Source organism: Pleurodeles waltl, chromosome 6 (assembly GCF_031143425.1).
Source record: "Pleurodeles waltl isolate 20211129_DDA chromosome 6, aPleWal1.hap1.20221129, whole genome shotgun sequence".
Classification (NCBI taxonomy): Eukaryota; Metazoa; Chordata; class Amphibia; order Caudata; family Salamandridae; genus Pleurodeles; species Pleurodeles waltl.
The window spans coordinates 1,514,728,185-1,514,754,240 of record NC_090445.1 but is presented as its reverse complement, the minus strand read 5'-3'; the positions used below and the strand labels follow the sequence as shown (position 1 = coordinate 1,514,754,240).

The following is a 26,056-nucleotide window of genomic DNA, read 5'->3' as shown; positions in this document are numbered from 1 at the left end:
TTGTGAAGACAATATCATCTTGGTTTTAAGAACATTTTTTACTGACAACTGAAGATTCTGTAGGACCTGGGACTGATTCACAAAGCATTTTCTGTGAGTTGTTGTGTCTTACTTCAGACTTAAGGCGCAATTTAGAATTTGGCAAAGAGCATTCTTCATTTCAAAAGCAATGGAGTACCCCATGTGGCAAACTCTCAGGCCACCCACCCAGTTTTGAGTCAGGTGACTGCCAGGTTTACCTTCCTCCAATGACCCAAAGCATTGCACTTCATCAGAGATAAGCCATCAGCCCATTTGCCATACTTGGAGTGGAAAGTCAGATGGCTTTTTTTTACTGCTTGTCACTGCCAAGAATATCCTGAGAGTAAGAGACAATTAAAATAGAAAATGATCCCCACACCATGGGAGAAACCTCCCATGGTCTTGGGGCCATTAGTTTCTATATTCTTAAAACAAACTGCAACTTTTAGAAGTTTAGTGTAAGCGTCCATCACCAATCATTGATACACACCCAACATTTAAAAGGCTTTGGATAAACCTCTGTGGTAGCTGTACATACAAACCAGTTCACCACAGAGCCAGCAGTGAACTTCAGATTTGGCAGGCACAGCAAAGGCAGGGTGGAGAATGTAAAGTCTGACTGCTTTTCCTATAATCAGGCCCTTAGGTATGTATTACTCCTGAATATTCAAGCTTCAGTCACAAAGAATTTTCTGTGAGTAGTTTGCAGCAGCGATTTCTTCATGAGGGTGGAGGAGCGTCGCCCCCACCCGCAGCAAATGTGAAAAATAAAATGGCAATGAAATGATTTTATTGCCATTTTATTTTTTACTGATGAGTACCACAGTCTGCCCCGACGTGAGAGAAATGTGGGGCATGTTCTCTGCTGCTGACTTCCAGCATGGAGGACTGGAGCAGTGACTTGCCGGACTCTCCTAAATGTGCATGTCAGTTTGGCTGACTGTCTTGTGACAGCCAGCATGACGTGTGCACTTTGAAAGTCTACAACCCGAGCTGTCTTGGACAGCTGGGTAAAGAGCGAGCACAGGCCTCTACGGCCTAAAGGAGCATCCAGCTAACCTGCTCCACTCAATCCTGGTGTTTCTCTCATGTTGGTTGAGACCATCAATCCACTCAGTCCCTCTCACAGCACATGCTCTCTCATTGAGAGACCATCAATCCACTTAGTCTCTCTCATAGCCCAAACTCTCTCATTGAGAGACCATCAAACCTCTCAGTCCCTTTAATGGCACATACTCTCTCATTGAGAAGCCATCAATCCTCTCAGTCCCTCTCACAGCCCATGCTCTCTCACTGAGAGACCATCAATCCACTCAGTCCCTCTCACAGCACATGCTCTCTCAATGAGAGACCATCAATCCACTTAGACTCTCTCATAGCCCATACTCTCTCATTGAGAGACCATCAAACCTCTCAGTCCCTCTAACGGCACATACTCTCTCATTGAGAGGCCATCAATCCTCTCAGTCCCTCTCACAGCACACACTTTCTCATTGAGAGACCATCAATCCACTCAGTCCCTCTCACGGCACATACTCTCTTATTGAGAGGCCATCAATTCTCTCAGTCCCTCTCACAGCTCATGTTCTCTGATTGAGAGAATATGGACCGTGAGAGGGAATGGGTGGATTGATGGTCAGGGAGATGATTAAGGTGTGTATAGAAATGTTATATTGTGGTATAATGTTTAATGTGTGTTTTATGCAAAAAATATAAATATGTGGTTGTATGCAATGCACAAACATTCAGGATAAAAGTAATGTTTTGAATATCTGTATAAGTATATAGAATGCTTTAAATATATGGAAAAAGTAAAAAAGAAATAGACATGTATGAAATATAATGATTAAAAAAGGAAATAAAAATAAGGCTGAAAATGTACTAAAGGTAAATTGTTCAGCCTTATTCCCATTCTTGCATTTCAGTGATTAGAGGAGCTATACAGGTCGTGTGGGATATTTTGCCAAGCATATTGTTTAATTCTGGCAGTGTCAACTCAGTGTTTCATTATTCTGATATCGAGACAATGAGCATATAAAAACAGCCAAGTCTGTGTTGTGTCCTGCTGTGCCACTGTAGTGGGAACTTGTTCTAGCAGCAGCGAGTGTTGATATATGGACGAGTATGTACAACTACGGTTGCCCGTAACAGCAGGCATGTCTGATGGCGGTTACAGTGCCCTGCTTTGTCCTATACAGCAAAGCTGACAGCAGCAGTGTGGGTGGGTGTGACACTTTCAGCCCTACACACACTGACAGAGGCAGTAAGGCTGCATTGGTCACAGCATCCCTGCACATCGCAGCAATTTGAAAGTATTATTTATATCTCCGTACATATTGTGAGTGACATCAGCTGGGTGCCTGTGCCATGTAACAGCAATGAAACAAACTTACCAAATGATGGATGGAATATGGAACAAATCAAATATTCACCCCCGGTCACAGATCTGGGTTTAATCCATCAATTCTTTTGCTCACCATGCCACCCCAGTTTGGACCCAGCCATATGCAAATCACTCTTAACCTTGTTCCCCATGGGAACAGTCCAGCCCGAACTGCCAGGCTAGGTCCTCCCTGGACCAGAAACAAGCATCCTGGGACCGGTTTTGGGGTGTCACCCCTCATCAGCCAGGCTAGCTTGAATCCAGTGGCATAGTGAGCCCGGGAAACCATGTCAGTTCAGGCTGGACTGTTCGAATGGGGAGCAGGGAGCACGGTCAAGACTGATTTGCATAGGGCTGGGTCCAAACTGGAATGGCATGACGAGCAAAAAAACTGATTTATTAAACCCAGATATGTGACAGGGGAAGCATGCTTGATTTGTTCTGCATTCCATCCATCATCTGTTGTTTTTTGCATTTGTTACCCTAAGTGGGAATAGCACGCCCAGACATGGGTTCCATGCTCGCTATGCCAACAGATTCAAGTTAGCCTGGCTAATGAGGAGTAATGCCCTGAAACCAGTCCCAGGATGCTTGTTTCCTGTCCAGGGGAGGACCTAACCTGGCCTGGCCCGGAGTATCTTTCATTCCCTCCCTCATCCCTGCTCTGTGTCAGCCTTTCTCTCAGCCCTCACTTTCAATTCCTCCCTCTTCCCTACACTGTCTCATCCCTTCTCCCAGCCCTCTCTTTCTTCTTACTTACTCAAGTATCTGCCTATGTAAGAAATATCATCAAAGGCTGAAATAAGACACCGCTACTCAGGAATTGTTTTGTGAATCAGGCCGGGCAATTCAAGGGTACACACCAATTACAGCAAAAGACACATCTACTCGTAGGAAAAACTTTGTTGATCATTTCCAAGGATAGGACATGGGAAATGCTGTTTATCAATACACCGCGCTGGAAACAAAAATAGAAGTAAAAAGTCTGATTGCCAGTGCTCATTATATCATCAGACAATGACAGGCCCTCTTTGTTTATGTCAGGACCGAATGCTTTGAACCTTGAGCTGAACAGAATATTGTAGCACAACAAGGGTGTTAAATGGAATTGTTATGCTAAAACTATTTAGGACAAATCTGACATCTTTTCAGCCCTTTAGGGCATTTAGCGCAGCACTTTGCTTAGATTATTGTTTCGTCTAGTTCCAATGTTTCCTGAACTACAGATTTCACTTGCGGCAGAATTGTAGCATATTGTTTCTGTTATTCTTTTTTTTTTGTTATTTCTTTTTATTTCTTGAAAGCGACTTCCTCCATCATCGGTGGTTGGGGGAGAGGGGGGCGGCATAATACTACCTTCAACCCTCATCTCCATACTGAAGCGGCTGTCTTTGGTCCTGGTTACAAGTATAGGCGCTATTTAGCGTACCCGATAAACAACAATATCACGGGCTACGTAATTTATCGGGTGCAAAAAGTAGGAGATTATCATGCAGATGTTGGTTGTTAACGCACCACGATCTGCATGGTGCAGTCAATACCATACATATTTACCCTGTTACGTTTCTGCATATTTTACCTGCCAAAACATAACGAAGCGTGCATGAGGTATTTAATGCATGAAAATACCTGCAAACCTGTAATTACTACCCCTGCATAAACAGGGGTTTAAACAGGGGTTGGAATTAACCGATCAACTCGTAATGAGTCCCTTAGTCTTTAGTGCTGCAGTTTGCCTTTATCACACCATTTAAATAGCCAGCTGCTCAAACTAAAAAGCAGCACATACCTCTCTTGCTCCATGTTGAGAAGTAGGTCGTCTTGCATCCTTGGAACCATAGAGAATTGTAATCAGGGTATCAATGGTTTCAAAAAGGGTATCGTTAAAGCTGTGGAATTATTCTGATGGGCTCATTGTGAGCTCTGTGTTAAAACCAATGCAGTAGGACTGCCAATGCCATTAGGAACGGTTATTAGCAAAAGTGGCCTTATGGTTCCGTGGGGAATTTCATCACTCAGAATGAGGACTGACTCAGGGATTCACTCTCTTTGCAATTGTTTCTGCATTTCCCCTAATTTTAAGCCCTTTACCCCGGATAAATTACACCGACTTTTAATGAGTGCTTGTGCCGGGGAAAACCACAGGTTTTACCACAACAGCTGTAATCCTGATTGGAGCTAGGGAAGCGCATAACAAGGGCCTAAAAAGCCAAACGTTGAAAGACCGAATTTTATGCGAGCCCTGTAGTCATCGAAACATTTTCAATGCATCAGAAGGAGACAATGAATACATATGACATCAGAGGTGAAAATGTAAAAGTTAGCGACATTTTCTTTCTTTTTTTGCTTGTCCTCTCTTCTTCCTAATAGTTTATTTCATATTGGAAAACGTTTGCTGCCTTCTCTCTCCTCTTCCCATCTCTCCATTGGTCTTGTTTGTTTTGGTTATGGGTATATGTGTATTTGGTTTAAATATGGGAAATATTCTGAATCAATCATGAGTAAAAATTATCCGTATAGATAATAGCATACCTTTCAATTTCCTTTCCATATTAGCAAATAATTTTACAGCATTTATTATTAATTTACATTTCTACTGTTACAGAGCAAATATTTCGATCTGTTTTTTTCTACTCGGCTTGGCTCGTTTTTTATCAGGAGTAAAATCCCTGCTGCACAGTTCTCTTTATATTCCAGAGCATCCTGCTCTTCTTAATTTCAATAGTTGCCATATTTCTTAAAACACTAGTGGGACGTTTGTTCGCGTCTTTTCTTTTCAATTTTTTAATTTGATTCCCAATTTTCCGTAGTCTTTTAGGTTTCACTTCCCTGTATACATGCAGATAGAAAGAACGCAGGAACAAATCATGATGAACTGTAGTTTCTTATTCCACATAGGTTACCAGCAGTAACAGCCCCAGCAGGAGCAGAGATGTGCTTTTCGCTCAGACCATGAACAACCTAACACAGTGTAAATGAATGAGCTCACATTTTCCCTGGACACAGTCACTAATAGATCACCCAAAACCGACAACCAGAATATTACATCCAGCTAGCATGGAAGTCTAGAATATTTTTGCTGGGCCCGCGCCTTTCAAATGGGCGAATGACTGGCGTAATAGTTGACCAACTGTAGGTTATACCCTAGGATGGGAATATTTCTTCTTCAGATGTAGATGCTCCTTGGAGACACCACTCTTTCGGCATGTCTACCTGCTGAACAACCTACCAGCTTTCCAACCAGCAGCAGCCAGATGTATATATAAACTGCAAGAGTTGAATCAGTACATTCAGTATATGCATCTTGTGTATTAACATTTTCACAAACCTACTCTGTCCTTTCCCCAGTTACCCGTCCCTTGAAGCACAAGTCCTCCATTGCAGTACAAACCTGTGTAGTTGGCATAGGTGCCTCTTGGGCACATGATGCAGTCAAAGCAGCAGGTATGGGATCCTTTCGCTATTTTAATCGATCCCTCATTGCATTGCTTAGGGCAGGTGGATACAGGCTTCTGTGAAGGAAAGACACCAACAGTTTATGAATTATAAGTCAGTGCTGAGGCAGATCAACCTGCAGGCCCTCTCCATCCAATCAGCATAAAACACTTAGAAATACATATCATATATGAAGCATTACATACGTATTTCCAAAAAAGAAACTAAAATTTAGAACGGAGAATCCTCTTTGTGGAAATTGCATTTCAACACTTTACAGCCTGGTCTACATTGAGGACCAGGGATGGGAAGAAGTGTCTGCTCGCTTCCCAGATGAAGCTCACCCTGTGCTTCTGCTCACAGTTATGCTAATACTGTGCACTGAGGGAGAATGTGAAGGTATGATTTCCGCTTCCATCCAAGAATGGTTGTTAACTTCATAGATTAGCTGTGGTATCCATAAACTACACCTTTATGTCCACATTAATTTAATTATTTATTATTATTTACAGCTAGCAACACATTTCATAATGCCTTGCATATGCTACTGAGGTGATAGGTTGATTAGAAATATTTAAAAAATACAACATCATGATTATGTCATTGAATATATATCCAGTTTTTCTTCTCTGTAATTTATAGTGAAAAATAGTATAATGCTGTTATATTGAACAAATCAGTCTTTGCTGAGTACTGATCCCACAAAGTTGTTGGCGCTGGTGAGAATATTTTTCTGTTGTTCTCTATTTAAGGTTACCTATGATTCTCTCTCTCCTGTGCCTTTTGGAGTAGGAACGTCTCTGAAGACTTTTAGGTACTCAGGATTCAACAGATGAATGATATAGCATGACCCTCATTATCATATTTTTTATCTGGGGACGTTGAATCCAGCTGGATTCGCAAATATCTAAGTCAATCAACTTCAGACAGATTGAAGTCCTTTCTGGCTTGTTCAAATGACTTGATCTCTCCACGATCATCATGCCTCACTAGTTTGCAAACCCCATCTCTCCAAAACCAGAACATTTGTTGTTCTGCCTGGTGCTAGTCTCCTGTTCCCCCATACGGGTGGCAACGGGGAAGGTTATATTATCAACCTTCCTCTTAAACCAATGCCGTCTTGGATTCTCAGTGTGGAGTCCAGAATTGGGGCATTGTATAGCGCGGGATGTATGCTTGCAGGGTCCAAGAGACCCCCCCAAAGCTGTTTCCCCATATTGATGTAGTTTCCTGTTTATATTTCCATTCATCACCATATTCAAGTCGCTGCAAGTATGTTAAGCCCACCCGGTCACGTAGTTAAGATCTGCACCATCAGTGTTGACAGTGTCTCACCTTGCTTGCTCTTCTTTGCCACCCACTCCTCCATTTATCCCTCAGCTATCCTTCAACTTAGACGTCATATTTAGGATGCATTGCCATCCCACAGATGAAAACTATTGACATATGTAGCCTCAAGAAAAACACCAAAGGTGATGGAAGGAATGCTTGCAATTTGGCTAACCACTGGCAAACGCTTACGGTAGCATCCCAACCCATCATTCTTTTACTCACCATGCCACTACAGTTTGGACCTAGCTATATGCAAATCAGCCTTGACCCTGCTTCTCATGGGAACAGTCCAGCCCGTACTGCCAAGCTAGGTCCTCTCTGAACCAGAATACAAGCAATCTAGGACCGGTTTCACCCTCATAAGAGCTCATTAGCCACATAGAGGTCGACTCCAGTGGCACAGTGAGCACGAGACTCACATCTGGGCATACCCTTGCCACTTAGGATGGTATGTAAAGCACACAAAAGGTGATGGGAGGAATGCTTGATATTTGCCTAACCACTGGCAATCACTCAGGGTAGCTTCCCTAACCCATTGTTCTTTTGCCCTAATCATAGAGCTGTGTGAGAATTGTCCCAACTGTTTTTGTCTGCACAATGAAGGGTTGATGGTAGTCGAGGACCTTCAAGCCATGAGCATTTCACAGTGCAGCCATCAGAATCTCAACGAGCTTCTGACACATTGCGGTGCAGGTCCCTTTCCAGGGATGCCTCTTGGAGGTCAGGGGTATTAGTGAGGCAATTGTAGTCACATATTTGGGCACCGACTAGCCTAACACTTGATAGACTTGCTGGTTAAATCACTGTAGATGGTCCTTCCAAGATTGTAAACAGCAATATTGACAAGGTAAGCCGCAGATGATTCTGTGGGTGGGAAATGTGGTCTTCTCCTTGATACCACATCTCATAGCAATCTGCCAGTAGCTGTCAGTCTTGCAAGGGGTTCTCACCATTCTTGCTGGACATTATTGTCACAGTAAGCACTTTGTGTCATCCAAGAATGGCGTAGGTAGGAAACTCAACAGGAAAACATGCATGCCCTTGAAACCAATAGCAACCGATAACACAATCTGCAAACAGACTGACCAAATGGAACTGTTTGATTCTCTTCCCTGAATGTCAAGAAACATGTTTCCCTTACTAAAATAAACAAATGGAGACATCTGAGTCCAGAAGAATAAAAAGATATTGTGAATGATGTCTGAGAAGTAGGTGATGACCACTTCTCTCCCCTCAGGTCATACGATCGAGATGGGCCCAGGTGCTACCTCATGGTCTTATTTATGCCCTTATTCAAAGAAAGGATACTGAGGTAATAAATTACTCTGAAGAAAACCTATGGATTTTATTTGGCATTCAACATTGTCAGAAGGGTGCCTGAGCCCCACGGTGAGTTAAGATTCTGCATTGACTAATGATAACTATATGCAATTGCTGTGAGAAAAGAAGATCCTTTACTTCTCATCTCTGTTCTCTTAGACCAACTACGTACTGAGCAATGGTTCAGCACTTTTGACCTCTGTGGTCCATAGAATTCGGTGCACATTCACCACAGAGATGATTGGAAAACAGCTTTTTAACAGTACATTACGATGCTGTTCAGTCTTTACAGCACCTCACTTGCACTTCAACACTTATTAATGATGTATTGAGAGAATTATTAGATCAATATGTGGTGGTCTACAAGGACAATAGTTTCATCATCTTTAGCACCTTACAATCACACAAACATGTTAGAGAAATCTTGCAATGTGTGCCAAACTCCCTAATGTGAATTCAATGTCACCTCAGTAAATATTCTTGTACATGGAATATGTATGCATTAGTCAAAGGTACAATCCTTTATCCTGTGGCTGCCACCAAAATCTGTTAAAGCTATTCAAACTAGTTAAGGTTTTGGTAATATTCATGACTGTTCATTACCCTACTGTCTACTCTTACTATCTATTATTTCACACACACAGAAAGGAGTACTCTGCAAATGGGACACTCAATAAGAACAAGCGCTTTCCTTCTCTGATATCTACCTTCACAACTGCCCCCATTCGGAGAATTCTTAATGTCAGCCTTCCATTCATAGGCGAAATAGCCACAACAGAAGCCCTTCTTGTCCCAGTGAGATGAGGCATTACATTACATGCCTGATTATTACTCCAGAACTAAAGGTCTGTATACCGTTATGTGTCTTCTTGCAACTTTTGTCTACAAGTCAGGAATAGCCAGGATAGGACTATGGGACTGTTAGGACCTTTTCCTACACTCTAGCAGCCATAGAAAATAGTATTGATGGACTTTATAACAGACCTTTTACCTTCTGAGTGTGTCATAGTCCTATTGGTAGTAGTGGATCTGTTTAATAAACTTGAGTATTTCATTTCATTAACCACACTTCCAACCTCAGGAGAACAGGCAAACTATTTCATGAAAGAGACAGCTTGTCTAAATGCTCTACATGCTACCATCATCTCAGATTGAAGCTCACAATTTACATTGAAGGTCCGAATAGCCTTAATGTCACCACTGGGTATTAATACCATTATTTGAATGGCTACGTACACAAACAGATGGACAGACAGAGAGTAAATGGGACCATCAAACAATATTTCTGATGTTTTATTACATAGTATCAGGATCACTGGATGTGTGGGATTCCACAAACTGAATTAATGTATAATTATTCTTTAGTGAGGGCTTGCTTTAGCTTTTAACAGGTAAGCAACAAAGAATTATTATAAAAAAAACTTATAGGGGAGGTGTAGGGTACCACTGTGCTGAGTGATAGAAAAGGTAGTACGGGACCTCTCTCAAAAAGTGCTAAAATAATTTAAAAAGACTAGTGGGGAAAAAGTCTAAAGGACCCTCCATGGTCAGGAAGTTGAAACAGCAAGGATGATGTGTAAACTGATGTTGGACCACGATTCTGAACCCCTGCCTGCAAGTGGCTAACACCCTTTGGTGCTTAAATAGTCAGCAATTGTAATGAGTTCTGTATTATTTAACACACAGCAGGTTTTGGCAATGAGAAAATACCTAGATGTGCTAACAAACCAGTAAGTCTGAGAGGATGTGTCTGAACTCACCCTGGTTTTCCTTGACAATAAGGTATACTCCAGGTGCCCCTCATGGTCAAGGGATGTTTAGTACAGTTTCAGATATACGTTTTCATTGTATCTATATTGCTGCAGTGATATTTAGTGCCTCGCAGTATGGCAGGGAGGAAGGTGAAGGTCTATGCAAAGGATTCACAAAGGAGCCCAGATCAGGTTTAAGACAGGCCCTTCATCTACAGCCCCACAATCATAACCCATGAGCTTTTCAGATCCTGGAACTATTAAGTGTCCTGGATCAGTCTGTCACACGTTTGCTCACAGACTGAAGCTCACCCTCATTTCTGAAGCTCCTTGGTGCTGTCAAAATGAGAAAGGGAGAGAGTAGGGTGGCTGGGTGGAGAAGGTGATATGGCTGCTACTCTTCTGGGGAGAGTTAAATAGCTTTCATTAGTCTGTCTTGACTGATGTGAGTAGGAAGATTCTACTCCTCTATTCGGAGTGGAAAGAGTAGGTGTCTTCCACTGCTATCTTCTGGCTGGAGAAGTGTGCAATGGCTTCCAATACTCTCTTCTGGGAAGGGGAGTATGGAAGAGAACCCACTACGCTCTCTCAAGTGGAAGTGGGTGGCATTGCTTTATCATGCTCAACTGAGAGAGGGGGAGTAGTTTCCATTACTCTCTGCTGGCTGGTGAGTGAGTGGATTCTCTTTTGAATGGAGAAGAGTACCATGGCTTCCATTAGTCTTTCATGGTTGGCAGGGATTACAAGATTGTCCATTACTATCTTAGGTGATGAAGAGAGTAATAGTGCCTCTATTACTTGGCTTGAGAGAATAGAGTGGATTCCATTATTAACTATGGGGCCAGATGTAGGAAAGCTTTAGCGAATCGCAAACGGCGAAAAACGCAGTTTGCGAGTCGCTAAAGCCCATCTGGTATGTAGAAATGCATTTTGCGAGTCGGAACCGACTCGCAAAATGCATTTCAGAATCGCAAATAGGAAGGGGTGTTCCCTTCCTATTTGCGAGTCGCACTGGTCTCGCAGTTACCATCCACTTGAAGTGGATGGTAACCCAGTCGCAAACGGGAAGGGGTCCCATGGGACCCCTTCCCCTTTGTGACTGGACCCAAAAAAATTTTTTCAGAGCAGGCAGTGGTCCAATGGACTACTACCTGCCCTGAAAAATACCGAAACAAAAGGTTTCGGTTTATTTTTCAAAGTGCAGCTCGTTTTCCTTTAAGGAAAACGGGTTGCACTTTGAAAAAAAAAAAACGGCTTTATTTTTAAAGCAGTCACGGACATGGAGGTCTGCTGACTACAGCAGGCCTCCATCCCCGTGAGTGCCCTGACTCGCTATGGGGTCGCAAATTGCGACCCACCTCATTAATCTTAATGAGGTGGGTCTTTGCGACCCCATAGCGACTCGCAGAAAGTGTCTGAGACACCTTTCTGCATCCCAAATTGCGACTTGCAATTTGCGAGTCGCAGGGACTCGCAAATTGCAAGTCGCAATTTGGGAAGTTGCTACATCTGGCCCTATATTCCTAATTTGTCCTCTTGGATTGAGAGCTTGCACAGTTCCTCTCTCTTTCACATACACTGGAAGATAGGGCTATCAAAGATTGTTACCTGGCTCTTCGTGTGCCACTGAATCTGATTAGCATCGAGGGTCAGGTTGCTTGTGTACTCGCCAACAGTACGGAAAGGAATCCCATTCTTGTCTGTAGTCCATGTCAGAATGTCATATCCAATATTCATGTTCCCATTTTCATCAAAGGAATAGGTGCTGTTTCTCATGGTGAAGTTTATATTCTTTAATTCTTTCAGCAGCTGGAAAACAATAAATCTGACAATAAGATCCTGTCCATGCCTGATGGGTCCATGGGTGATGAATAATACTCCTTCTGATTCATCACAAGTGCAATTCTGGGTCATAACAAGTACTCTCTTAAGTCATGAAATGTACTTTCATTTTGGTTCATAAGTAAAGATTCTTCAACTGACCCATGAAAAGGACTCTGTTTCAAGACTCTTTTTCGTACCCAGAATGATCAGTCCCCTCATGGGTTTTTGAAACTACTCCCCACCAGGACAATGAAAGTGTTTCTTCTCTCGAACCCCCCGTGTGGACCATCCTTCCCTGGTAGGCCTTAAGGTGTCCTGTTCTGACAGACCAAAGCAAGTAATCTTCCCTTGCGCCATGAAAAGCATGCACGTTAGCACCATGAAACATGCTCCATGTTCAGGCAAAGAGTCCTACTTTGTCTTCTCTTATGAATGAAAAATACTAGTTTCCCTGCACCAGAAGTAATTCTCAAACTCTGGAGCTTGAAAGGTATACACATTCACTCGCGGACCAAGGCTAAGTTTCATAATTACAACAGAAAATATTTTCGTTTCGGTAGATGCCGGTTTTATATTACTGGTACGGGATAATATGAAATAGTCTTCCTGTGGACTGCTAAAAGTATTGTTCTGCAAGTCCTTCAAAAGACTCTAGTAGAGTCATAAAACCCACTTCTGCCCCAACAATTAAAAGCGATGTCACACTAGGCCCCTAAAGTTCCCTTCACAAGACCATGCTAACACAATCATGCCCGTCTGTTTTTCACAACATGGAGACCTACTTCTGAGGAAGAGCGCACTCGCCACATCAATTTGAGAAACGCAGGTTGTTCTGTGGAACAGTCTCTAACTGTGACATGGTTTTCACTTCTGACACAATTAAGTGGACCTTTCTCGATATTAAAAGCAATTGTGGGGAGCACAATTTATGGAACTTTTGACACAGCTGTAGGTATTATACAAGTGCTCTTCAAAGATGATGCTAAGGTACTGTGGATGGCTGGTACTCAGGTACTTCTTTGTGGCTGGTGCTATTGGCCAGGGGCAGTTCCGAAGTATGCCTCTTGGGTCATACTCAAGTACATGTAGGTACCTTAATATTCTGATAGTGAATGGTGACCAGTAATCGAGTATTTTTAATGAGAGGTAAGCAGGAACTCTTTATTGGTAGTACCTAATAATCATGGGTGGTGCACAATAAGCCTTCATGGGTGGTGTTCAGTTTTCTGTCAGAGGTATTATTGACTACACTTCAAGAACATACTATAATCCTAATCCTAGTTAGTACCGAGGTACTATTTAGGGTGGTAGTCATCAGTGGTGTCACCTAGTTACTTATTTGGTGAGTGAGTATAATTAAGTTTGTGGTTTGTTTTCGAGAATTATTTTACGAATATTACCCAGATATTTTTACTCAAATGGTACTCAAATACCCTTGGTACACCCACGTCACGAGCAGTACTCAGCTACCACAGCGTGCAATCCGAGGCCAGTCCACAGACCGCATCATCCTCGGAAGCCTTCATCAATTACCATCTCCCACAAAACACTGCTCTTGGCTACTGGATGACATGCACCCGGAATCTGGACTTGTTCAACCTTTCTGTTGCTTCGATGTGATAGAAATGGCACAAAGAGGCAAAAAGTGTGAAAGAAATTGCACAGAAAAGTCGCAGTAAGAGTGAGAGGAAAAAGCACAAAGAGAGAAAAGCACAAAGAGTGAGCGAAAGGGCACAAAGAGCGAGCAAAAAGGACACAAAAAGTTGCAGTAAAAGTGAAAGAAAAGTAAAAAAGTGTGTCACAAAAACACACAGAGATCAAAAGACCAAGGTGTATGTGTGTGTGTGTGACAGTGAGAGAGAGAGAGAGAACGAGAGAGAGAAATAGGAAGAGAGGGGAGGCAGGTGCTTTGAGTTGGTAGGTCCATAAGGGCCTTGACTAGTCAGAGGACTGGTCACAGGTAGGTCGTCAGGTGATTGGGTCACTTTTTGCAATCTCAGGCTTCCCGCATATGTACCCTCCACCCACCATAAACCTTATGGATGTTATGGAAAAACAAAAAACCTCACCCTGCATCCCACCCAGTCCAGAGCTGTACCATGCCCTTTAAGGAAACTACCAGAAAAAAAGCTTAAAGCAGAAAAAATATCCAGAAATTTCCCACAACAATAGCACAAAGTACTTGGAGAATGGCTTGAGGAAACTAGGCCAAGAAGGTCCAGAAACATTTGAAAGCATTGTGTTGCAATGCCCCCAATGAAGATTTCAAGGGACTTAAGTAGAAGAAAATGACTTAGAAGGAATTTGCCATCAAAGGAAATAAATCCCTAATTCCTTCCAAGTAATGTTCTTCTATTTAAGTCCGTTCAAATCTTCATTTGCCCTGTTGAAACACAACGCTTCTGAATGTTTTCTGGTCCTTCTTGCCTAGTTTCCTCAAGCTCTTTGTGCTATTGTTGTGGATAATTGCTGGAGATGTTTTTTTGTTTTAAGCTTTGCGTTCCCGGGGGTTTCTTTAGAGGGCATGCTACTTATTGGGATACATTTTAAGAGGTCATAAGCATTGCATTTTGCTTTTTAGTCATAGTTTGCATGTTGGTTTTATGAGTTATGGATTTTGTCTTAGCCATATTTTGGGAAATTCAGTGTTTTTTAAATGTTATTTGCAACCATAATTCCACTTTAAATCTATTTTTCAGTGAATGTTTACGTTTTTTAAACATGTGTTAATGTGCTATAAACCAATGGCTTAACTCTACAGTTGTTTTTTCAGTGTTTCAGTGATTTTGTGTTTTTTACCATGTATTCGATTCAGTTGTACCCTTCCGATGTGTGTTTTTTGCATTGCTAAATATATGAAAGAAGGAGTGCCGGTTTCTGGAGCTCTGCGCAGGAACAGCAGCCAGTGCAATTTAACTTTGGTGTGCCAAATACCAAGGCTGGTAGTCTTTAATTCAGACTCAGACACTGCTTGACCCTGTTCCTTCTCTTGCAGGTTCCTGCGTTCTCCTTTTTTGACAGTTTTGCCGTCATTCCCTCCCTCTGTCTTTCTGATCTGTGTGTTTTTTTTCTCCTGCACTCGCTAATTTTATGATCTAGAAAAATAAGAGTTATTACCCCATAAATAAGGGCTAGTGCCCCCCATCACTCCCCCCAGCAATCACAGCTCAAATCAAGCAATGATTTTTGTGTTTGGAGAATTGAATATGGAAATGCTGGCAACTGCCTATATGTGCGAAAGGCCTTCTAGCCATTGAACCAAGGTTCGTTAATTCTGTTTCCTTGCAGTTGCCACAGATGTTTTGTGGTATAATGTGCTAGGTTCTGCACCCTGCATCTTCCACATGCCCCTAATACATCCCAAAGGGGCTCAATACCTTGTTTGTCCAAGGGCCCTGAACCCACAAGGGAGCAGCCTTTTAGGCAACTCGGGTTGACGCTGTAAGTGCTCTAGAGGCTTAAAGCCTAATGTAGGACAACCTAAGCTAGACAGGTGGCAGGTTCTAAATTTGCAGCATCTATGAAATGTTCACACCTCGAATCATGACTTTTCAGTCTTCCCAGAAACCTAATCACATCCGGATATGAAGAGTGTGTACCATATAGCTGGTAAGGTGTCTTGTGTTAAATCACTGCTGTTGACATCTACTCCTATCTGCTTATCATGAATTGCACTTAATTCCTCATGGGCCTAATCACAGTTTCTGGCAGCTAACAGGGTCTTCAAATTAAGGATATAGCCCTGCTCAAACGTGATACAGAACCACCCATGCCCAACCCCAGTCATTTTCAGAACCTGCAACCACCTTCTAGAACTCTCTTGCCAGTAACCTGAGAATGAACCCCAATCTATTTTCCTTTGATGGACAGTTAAAGACCCATGTGCTCAGATTACATATTTCCAATATTCAACAGCCTGTTCTTTACACTGGCTTATTCAGTCTGTTGGGCTTGCCTTATTCACTGAAGATTGATAATTTGCTGTTGTTGCATGTAATAGTTGTTAACCAGTGCAGTGCTCTTGTGCTCCCAAGCAAATGTGCTATAGAAAACTTCAAAATAAAAAAATAATGAGTTTGAATGCCTTCAAGGCTTACCCAGTCCTCTGCGCTTCTGAGACTGGTATGAAGTGTTATAGAAGCAATAAATTATTGTTATTATTATTGCAGCCACCAAGTTCTCCCACGAACTGCCTGGTCAGCTGTGTTCCCAGAGGTAAATGTATTGTTTAGGAAGAAGCTACATAAAACATATTTCTATGCAGACACTATATGGAGTGCAGAGTGGTAGAATCCTCCTCCCATGGCTTTCTGTGGTCTGTCTCAGTACCTCTCTAACAGTGCACTGTGATTTCTTAGCATTTGTTCAGCACTAGCCCTTTCACGGTCACCCACAGCACAATTTCGACCTCTTTTGCTTTTCTGCCACCTCCTTCAGACCATGTTAAGGATTTAAAGAGCCCTGAGCCAGGCATATTTAGGGCCACCTGTTCAGAAAAATGTTAAATATGTTACCCTTTTTCAGGTATTTCAAATGTTCATGATACCAAACAATACTGAATTATAATTCAAACGTTCAGAAACGAGACACCAAAAACTAGGCCTGGGCAGAAAAATTCACTCCGCATTCATTGATTGCAGATATTGAACACTCTGCACTAGGCTGAGTAATTCGGAGTTCCCTTAATTCCATCATCCAGTTCATGGCAGAATTGTTTTTCCATTAGTGTGCCCAGGAACTGTTTTTTGATCCTGCTTGCGAGTGTCATGATAATCTCAGGCCACTTATGATTTCGTGCCTGCTAGCCCAGTGGTTCCGGCTGCGACAACGCCATTATACTGCCGCTCCTGAGCAACTGCGGGTGCACCTAGAGCCGATTCTCTACTCGAGAAGCAGTTAAATCTACTCAAAAAGACGTTTTCAAGTCGAGTTTCACCTGCAACAAACCATTCAAGTTGTTTTTTAGTGCAAGAAGCATTTTTCTGTTTTACTTTTGTTTTCAACAGTAAGGAGGTACCCCAGAGACTCCAACTTCCTGTTCCTGTACAGCAGGCTCCTTGCAGTGCTTTGCCCATCTCCTGGTCACTTTTCACTTGGATTTCAAGGAGAATCACTTTGTCTGCTGAATTTGGATTTATGGACTTTGTTTTTATGAAACCACACAAGTAAGTTTGAAAACTATTGTATGGGTATTGTGTGTTTGATAGTGCATGCACCAGTATTTCTTTGTACTTTGATTTGATTTTTAAATTTCATTTTGTAGGGGCCTAGTTATTTTTTGCATTTAATTTTTCACCTTTTGTAAAGGAAAAACATTGCACAGTTCAGTACCTTTTTTCCATGTTTCTTACATTTGTCATATTCATTTATTTTACTATGTGGCCTTGTCTGCCAATGGGCCATCCCGCTAGTAGGCTGAGTACTAGTCATCAGTGCACGAAATAACTCTTTCTGCTCTATGTGTGTTTTTTTTTTTAATGAAAACATAATTTAGGGCAGGGATGACATTGGATTAATTTAACAATTTTGGCTATTGTTTGTTTTAATGGGTTTTTCTGCAAAAAAGTCTATATGTGGGGATATATTTGATGCCATAGGACAATGTGTGCTGTTGTAAACTTTTTATAGCTCAGTTAATTTACGTGTTTGGCATTGCTCAATTAATGATAGTGTTTTCTTCAGTGTTATCATGCTTCCTTTATCTGGCCAGTGTGCGTATGTTTGCCATATGCCACCATTTGTCTTTGTTCTCCATGACATGTGTCCCGGGGCCATTTGTGTATAATGAATCCATAGGCCTGAATGTGTTCTTTGGTCTCCATGCTTCCTTGCTCGCTGTTGTTGTATGAGCATGTGGCTGGTGGCCATTCTGTGGAGCCAGTCAGTGTACTTTTGCCATAGGCCTTCATGTGTTCTTTGTTCTCCATGCCTCCTTGCTTGCTGTTGTTGTTGTTTGACCATGTGGCTGGTAGCCATTTTGTGCTTTTGCTATAGGCTTGTATGTGATATCAGTTTAAAAATATGCTTGAGGATTATTGTAGTGTATGTACATTATGAATATGATTATGATGAACAGTGCTTTATATTACATGCATTTCTTTGCAATTTTTCACCTGCACCTCCTTGCCTCCCAAGAGGTTTCTCATACTCCCATAGTAAAACCATCACCAATTAATTTTCATCTTTTTATTATTTTTATTTTACTTTTTTTTACGTTTTTGATTTTAATGTAATTTTTTTGTTTTTATGTTTTTATTCAATTTGATTTTTTTAAACATGTTTTTAATTATTTTGTGACTTTTTTGTTTTTTTTTCCTTTTGCCTCCATCCATAATCCATCTATGCCCTGACTGCCATATGTAGACAGCCACACAATAGCATTAATTTTTTAGGTATTATTATTCCATTTTTCCCTGGACCCACTGCCTGCTGTAGTAGGTGCACTGCACATACACCAGCATAATTCATTTTTTAATGGTTATTCCATTTCCCCCAAGGCCACCTTGCCTGCACTAGGCACACACCAGCCTTCATTTTTTAAGGATTATTCCATTTACCAAAGCACCTCCCTGGCTGCCATATGTGTCTCCTTTTGAATAGATGCAGATAAAGCAAAAAGCTACATCTGTATGTTGCTTTATCCTGATTGGAAATAACATTTTATGTTATGGTGGTGCGGTTTGTCTTTAAGATGGTTGGATATATTGTTATTAATTATTTAGGATAATAACTTAAGTAACCAACCACACTTTGCCTGTACTAATTCAACCTGCAACAATACTGCATTTCACTAAATGTTTTTCTTGCTTGTTTGCTGTTAGGTGCACCAGAGAAGATACATCATCCACATTGCTACCCAACAGAAGCCCTGTCCAAAACATGTGACCACAGGACACATGACATCAGTCCTCCAATCTCTTCCACTTGTGCAGCTCAGTACTACTGCCAGCGGACCGCTTTAAGATGTCCCCAAAGGCGGGTGCTGCCAAGAAAATGGCCAGTGAGGAGATGCAGCTTTCCACCACTGGCCTGCCAACCACAACCTTTTTCCAGAGGTGGGTGCCTGCCGCACCGGCCTCTGGGGAGGAACCTGGCAGCAGCACTCATACATCAACAGCACCACCCCAACCTAACCCCATGCCCATGTCTGTCAGCAAGGCAGCCAATGCAATCATGGTGACACTGATGAGCAGTGACGTTGAATTGGATTTGTCCCTTTCACAAAGTAGTACACTATAATTTCAGGAAATAGAGCAACGTGGACAGCAGCTGCAGCCAGCAATGGTAGATCTTCCTGAAGTTTTAGCATAATTGGAGGTTGAGCATCCAGCCGAGCAAGAACCTCCTCTTTTAGAATCATTGGCTTCCAGATCTCCTGCAAGAAAAAGGAAGGGTACTCCACCATTCTGATGATGATGATGACCTGCACATGGATTGGAACCCAGCAGAGTCTGTGAGAGGCAGCAGAGGCAAGGGAAACTAAAAGTTCTTGACAGCCTTAAAATTATATGAGGGGATGAGGAGGAGGATGACGATGCGCCAGTCATTGTTATGGCAGCTGACACAGAGGAGACCGTCAGTACCGATCCAATTCAACCTGCTCTGAGGGATGTGCACAGGTACCAAGACCAGCACCAGCTCCCATATTTGTAAAGTCCTTGCTGAGACCTGCACCACCCTCTACCTCAGTAGAAGTATGCAGTGCAGCGAGGCAATTGATGACACACCCACCTACCTCTAGTTCTTCTTCAGGCATTGGCACTGCCACACTAAGAAAGTACTTCACCACAGTTTGGGACTTTTTTGATTAGCAAGCAGGTTGAATACTTTGCAATATGCTCCATTTGCCACGCAAGAGTTTGTCAAGGTAAGCCTGGTTCACACCTTGGTACTGGAGCCAAACAACCCATATAATAAAACCTCTTGCAGTCCAGTGGAAGGAGCACCTTAAAAAAATGTTGAACATGGTGGTGGTGAAGTTGAGGAGACCTGGGAGCATCAGCTCCAATCGCGGTGGGAGGTCATGAGGAAGAAGAGGGTGACATCTTTAGGCAAAGCAGCCCTGCCCATAGCAGTGATCCAGAATCACCTGCCTTAGTGACCTTAAAATGGCACGAGTCAGATGGAGACACCACGACATACAGTGACTACCCCATGATGCACATTGAGTCTACCACCTCCTACTTCTCAGAAGTCGCCTGTGTCAGTGGTTCCAGAAAAGAATAAAATCCAGGCTACTATTACGGGATTATTTAGGAAGGAGAAGCCCTATGATCGTAACCACCCAACAGCACGTTTGTACAATGGAAAGCTGGCTAAAATGTTAGCGCCAGACCTCCTCCATTTTTCTTTTGTGGAAGGAGTGGGATTTCTAGAATGTGTGGCGGTCATCTGCCCAAAATCAAAGGTTCCAAGTAAGACAATGTAGAAATCCCATACAGCTGCATACATCTTAGAAGACTTTAACACCAATGTGTTTGAATGGCTGCACCCAGAGGGCTCAGAATTAAATTTGTTGTCAGAGACACTGACAGTAATAGTTAAGGCCATGTCAGATGCTGGCTATTTCAGGGTCCTTTGTTTGGCACATTGCATCAATCTGGTTGTGCAGTACTTTCACAAAAAAGAAGACACATTCTGCAACATGCTGACCACCTGCAGATAAATCTGCACTCATTTCAGACATTCTTTTAAAGCCCGGAAGAAGTTGAGAATTATTCTGCATGCTAATAGAGTACCTGTAAAGCCCTATTATAAGAGGTGCCAACATGCTGGAACTCAACCTATTACATGTTGCAACATCTTTTTGAGTAGTACAGACAGATCAATGACTATGTCATTCAAAGAGAAGGGGATGCAATTGGGAAAAGATTTTTTAGAACTGTATGGGTTCACTTAGCTACTCCATAATTTGCATTTTTCAAACCTAAATGACAGAACATTTTGATATGTACAATCTTGGGCCTCTGGGACTGAAGAACAGTTTCTAATGCATTTAACTGAACTGTGTCATACTCATCCCTTTGTTTCCTTCCACAACAGATTGATGATGGTGTGCTGCTCATCGCCCTGATGAATATTGCCTTTGTGTAGTGTTTGTCTTTGTCACATCCTTCCCCAAATCAACTTTCCTATCCATTCATAGAACCTCTAACCCTCTTCCCCCGGGCAGTGTTATTGATGGAGGTGTTCCTTAATTTTACACCATGAATGAATCACACACCAGGTGGGGGCAGATGTGGTGAAAGTAACACCAACTCACTGCTTGATCTTCTGTTACCTGAGCAAAAGCCCACACTGGCCCCATTTACACACCCACTCCTAATGTGTCAACAGCATAATTCATGCCTTGTTTTGTTTTACGTAAATGCTTAACCTTGTCCACTCCACTCCTGACTCTGAGTTCACTTCTCCTGACTTGAAGATTTTGTCAGTTTTTATTTAATTAAATACTAGCTCACCATTGCTCAGAAGAAGTTACTCTTGCTAATTTTTGTTATCGTACCAGGTCTTCTTTGTTGTATCATGGTGGCAGTCTGGTTTCAATATTTTTTAAGTTATGATATAAATAATATAACCCTCTAACGATGTGCATTCTTTCAATATAGTTGTCTGTGTGAATCATCCTTTAATTAATCCTACAGTTGGAGTTCACGTACATGGGAGTGGAACCTCACTTGTGATAGCTTACCTCTTAGCATCCTAGCCTGCCACCATAAGATGGCACCTTTGAAAACCCTGCAGTAAGAAGACTGAGAGCGGTAGCAGCCCTCACTTCATCTATTCAGATAAGAGAACTATGTCGTGAAGTGAACTAGTTTAGTTAATAACTAAGGGCCATATGTACAAACACTTTTTCCCATAGACACAGAATGGGTAAAAACCTTTGCTACATCTGGCCCTAACTTCTACTATTGCTTGTGTATATGTAGGTTGTTGTAGGTAACATAGACAATCCACCCTAATGGTCAGTATAATTATAAAGGGTAGTAGGACAAGGGTACAGCTAGCTGGTATGGACTTTTTTATGTATTTAGAAAGAACAGCCTACACTAAAAGACAGCAGTGCAAAGTAGAACACCAAAATAAAGATTTGAGGCCTAAATAAAGTCAAATAAATTATTCCCTTTTTATTTTTAACACGTAGATGCCCACCCTTTCCACCCAAAACAGGCCCACCCCTCTACCCAAACAAATCACCCCACCCCCAACCAATGTCCAAAGAAAACATAAGTGTCGAAACTAGTTTAAATCCCTGTCCCTACTCCCTTTCCCACCCTCCCCACCCACAACAAATGTCTCTCCCACCAAAACAAAAATGTAAAAAAGGGCTAAAAGAGGGCGTTCTCCATGCAGGTCCGGAGATGGTCGAGGATTATCTCAATGTGTGTCACCCTGCGGGCCAGGCGCTCCAGAGGTGCAGGACACGGCACTGGAATATGTGGTCTGTGGTGGAGGGGGGCAGCAATAGTCAGACGTGGATGGGTGGCTGCCAGCTGACGATGTTGTTGCTACTGGGAGGCGCTGGCAGCTGGCTGGAGGAACCGGGCACATGGTCAAGGCAGCTGCCTTGTCTTTCTCTTCCTGAGGAGCCACCAGACACTGGCACACCAAATGAATGGCCTCCAACCTCTGCCACCACAGCCGGGCTGCTATCTCCTGGAGTGTAGGTGTCCATGAGTAGCTATATCAAAAAAGAAAAAAAAAAGACAAAATGTAAACAGTGCTCTGTGCAAACACGTTTAAACTTAGAGTGGCATGGTAGCTGTACATTTCTGGTCCCCTAGGGTCATTGGAATTTGATGTCATTGAGTAGGAGTCACAAGGCCATTGTTTTACCCACAGATGCCTAACTGTAGTTGACGAATATTGAATGGGAAAATTTGAAAAGGCATGAATCTGTTATGGAAGGCATGAAATATATCAATCACTTGTCTAGAAAAATTTGGCACACGTCAAAAAGGGATTTTTTTAATTTTGTTGGTAAACTGGGACATAGCCTAGGTAAGAATAAAGGACTGAAATACTAGGAGGTGACTGAGTGGGCACTTGGAGGGAAGGGAAACTTACCCTGTTTTCAGCTTGCAATGCATTGAAAACTTTGTAAATACTACATGAACTGAAGCAGGTACACATTGCATAGACAACACTATTGTAATGTTGAATTGAACCATGCTGCAGTTAGGTCCTGGAATGGTTGACTAAATGCCATGGGCAGGGAGGTAATGAATGATGATGGCTGGGAGGATAGATATTTGCCTTGCTTAAAGAGTACAGTGAGTTTAGGGAGTAGGTAGAAAATTGAAATACCCTCCACTTTAAACAAAAAACTTTGATAACCAAGCAAAGCAGTCGAAGTAGGTGAACATGTCTTTCACCAGAAGAGCTCCCTTATTTCTTCATCTAAGACATTATCCACTCATTCTTTCATTGTTCTATTCACCCTTTGATATCCACCACTTAAGCTTCACATTCCCTCATCCAGTCTTTCACCATTCCATTCTATCCATCCATATATCTACCCATCCATCCATATATTCACCTAACCACCCTTTCAACCATCCTTTCACCCATCCATTTACCTATGCATCGTTACCCATCCACCCATCATTTAACCCACCCGAGCATCCTTTTACCGCTCCACCCTTCACCCACTCAGGCATCCTTTTACTCATATACCCTTTCATCCATCCTTTCACTCACTCATGCATCTCCTATCACCCATCTATGCATCCTTTCACCCACCCACACATCCTTTCACTCATAAACATTTCACCCATCCTTTCTTTTAACCGTTCATCCTTCTTTTCCTTTTCCATCAACCTATCATTTGTAATGCTCATTATGATCTTTTGTCTGCTGAGTTGCAGATAGAAGAGGCTATTAAGAACTCAGCCCCTGCTGTAACTGTTACAACAGGGGGTTCACAAGCAAAGGCTTTGCAGGAAGTATACTAGTAATTGTCAATAAGCAAACTGTGTGACTTACCAATGCCCGTCCCTGCTGCCACTGGTTCTCTTGTCCAACCGCTGCTGCTTCTGGCACACTGGTGCTACCATTAGCCCCAGCACTGGTGGTCAGTGCCAGATACCCCTCCCCTTGTTGTTTTCTGGGAACAAATTCAACAAAATACAACCACAGTAGATCACTACAGTTCAATCTTCTTCTGTCATTCACTTTAGGAATTTTGTTGGTTAACTATGTTAGAAAAGCCAGTTAGTCAAGTCAAGCCAACCACAAACGTTTGATAATGGAGGGCAGACTAAAGTCACTGAAGTGCGATTAAGGGATGGAATAATTGGTCAATCAAGGACCTATGGTATGGTCTTGGCAAATGCAATAGGACTGTCCTCATGCTACTTTCCAGCCATGCTGCACTGTCATCATAACTGCTGGTATAGTATACTACTGTATAAATGAAAAATAATACATACAACACACCATGGGGGGGGCACCATAACCATGGCCACTCTCGCATGTTACTGTTTGAGCATGAGCAAGAAAAAGAAAGCATTCTCTACAAACATGCTTAGAAAAGCTTACTTGAGCATGCACTCTTCACGGTAGAGTATCTCCTAAAATCTGTTCTCTTAGTCTTACAGCACCAGTTTACAAGATATATAAGGGGAGAGGGAAAGCTTACTAACAAAACAGAAGAAAGCTACAGACTAGTACAGACAGGAGGAAGTCGACAACAGAAAAACTAAATATAGATAAAAACCAGAATAATGCAGGGATAACAAGAATTTAACAAACCTTGGATAGAACAAGGATGAGTAGGAAAAAAGAGAGACAAGCACAGTTAAAAAAAGGAACCATTATTCTAAATGGGGAGAGGTAAAAGTTAGGGAAATAATAATAATACAACAGGAGGACTTACTGGGGCCAGCAGATCTGCCAGCTGCTGTACTGGTGGTGGCACTCTCATCTCCCTGACCCACCTCCAAAGCCATCTTCTTGCCCTTGGGTATTGAGGTAAGAAATAAAGAAGATTAAAAAAATTGATTAGTGGTAAAGATAATCTCCCCAAAAATATTTTGACAGGCAAAGTCAGACCGCCTATAATACCCGTATTGAGTTGACTTATTCTTAATTTCCAAAACCTAACCGCCAATGCCCCAGTGTCAATTCATCACAATGCCAGGGGTAGTGGAAGTGGCATCAAGCGACATTGTATCTTTACTTTCACTCAGACATACATGCTTACACAAACACACATTCACTCATACACACACTCTTTTACATAAGCATACTTTCTCCCACAAGCATGCTCACAGCATACATTTAAAAGTGCGTTTAGCTTACCTCAGCTACCAAGGCGTGTGATGTCCCAGCTAACTGTAATCCATTTTTTGTTACAGTAATAGTGAATAGTATATTATTCACTATAAGTGTAATTTAAAAAACTGATTAAAAACAAGGAAGTGGAGCCCCAAAGCAACATCCAACAGGATGAGTTGCCCTTGTGTTCCTTGCATTGATTTTGCTACTTGAGGCCAAGTGTCACACAGTCAGTGGTAGGGGTCTCAGGGGCCAAGCTGGGCATCGCAGCTGCAACCCCTGGCTACCCCCTAAATGACATCCATGGCAAGCCCCATTCCAAATTTACTAAACTACATTTGGAATTTCTAATGCTTTGCAACAAATGATCTTTGCTTCTCAACCACCTTTGGTGGGCCAATGCAGTCTCCCTCCTCAATGCATAATGCAATACTACACATCACTGGGAGATTGCGATGGGGTCTGTCTGAGCTACATAAAGAAAGACACAGAGAATGCTAACTCACTGATATTAATTACTACTACTACAACTATCTTAGTAACAAGACAGAGGAGTCAGCATGGCTTCCTAAATAATCAGATCAAGCGAGCGCCAACAATTATGATTAGGTAGTGCTGAGCCCCTGGTTAGCTCAAACTGCATCACATAATATTCATTGTAATGTAAACGTAACTTAACTCTGAGTGTGAGCAGCATGCTATCAGAAAA

At 42.2% G+C, this 26,056-nt stretch overlaps 1 protein-coding gene across 1 annotated transcript in view; it reads right to left on the bottom strand.

The window, feature by feature from the left end:
• LOC138301021 (taste receptor type 1 member 3-like) overlaps positions 1-26,056 on the bottom strand; it is a 75,430-nt gene that overhangs the window by 4,735 nt on the left and 44,639 nt on the right. The window contains exons 3-4 of the mRNA XM_069241044.1: positions 11,851-12,051; positions 5,796-5,916 (exon numbers count right to left, since the gene is read on the bottom strand). Of these exons, the coding sequence (XP_069097145.1) occupies positions 5,796-5,916; positions 11,851-12,051 (322 nt within the window). The remainder of the gene's footprint in view (positions 1-5,795; positions 5,917-11,850; positions 12,052-26,056) is intronic.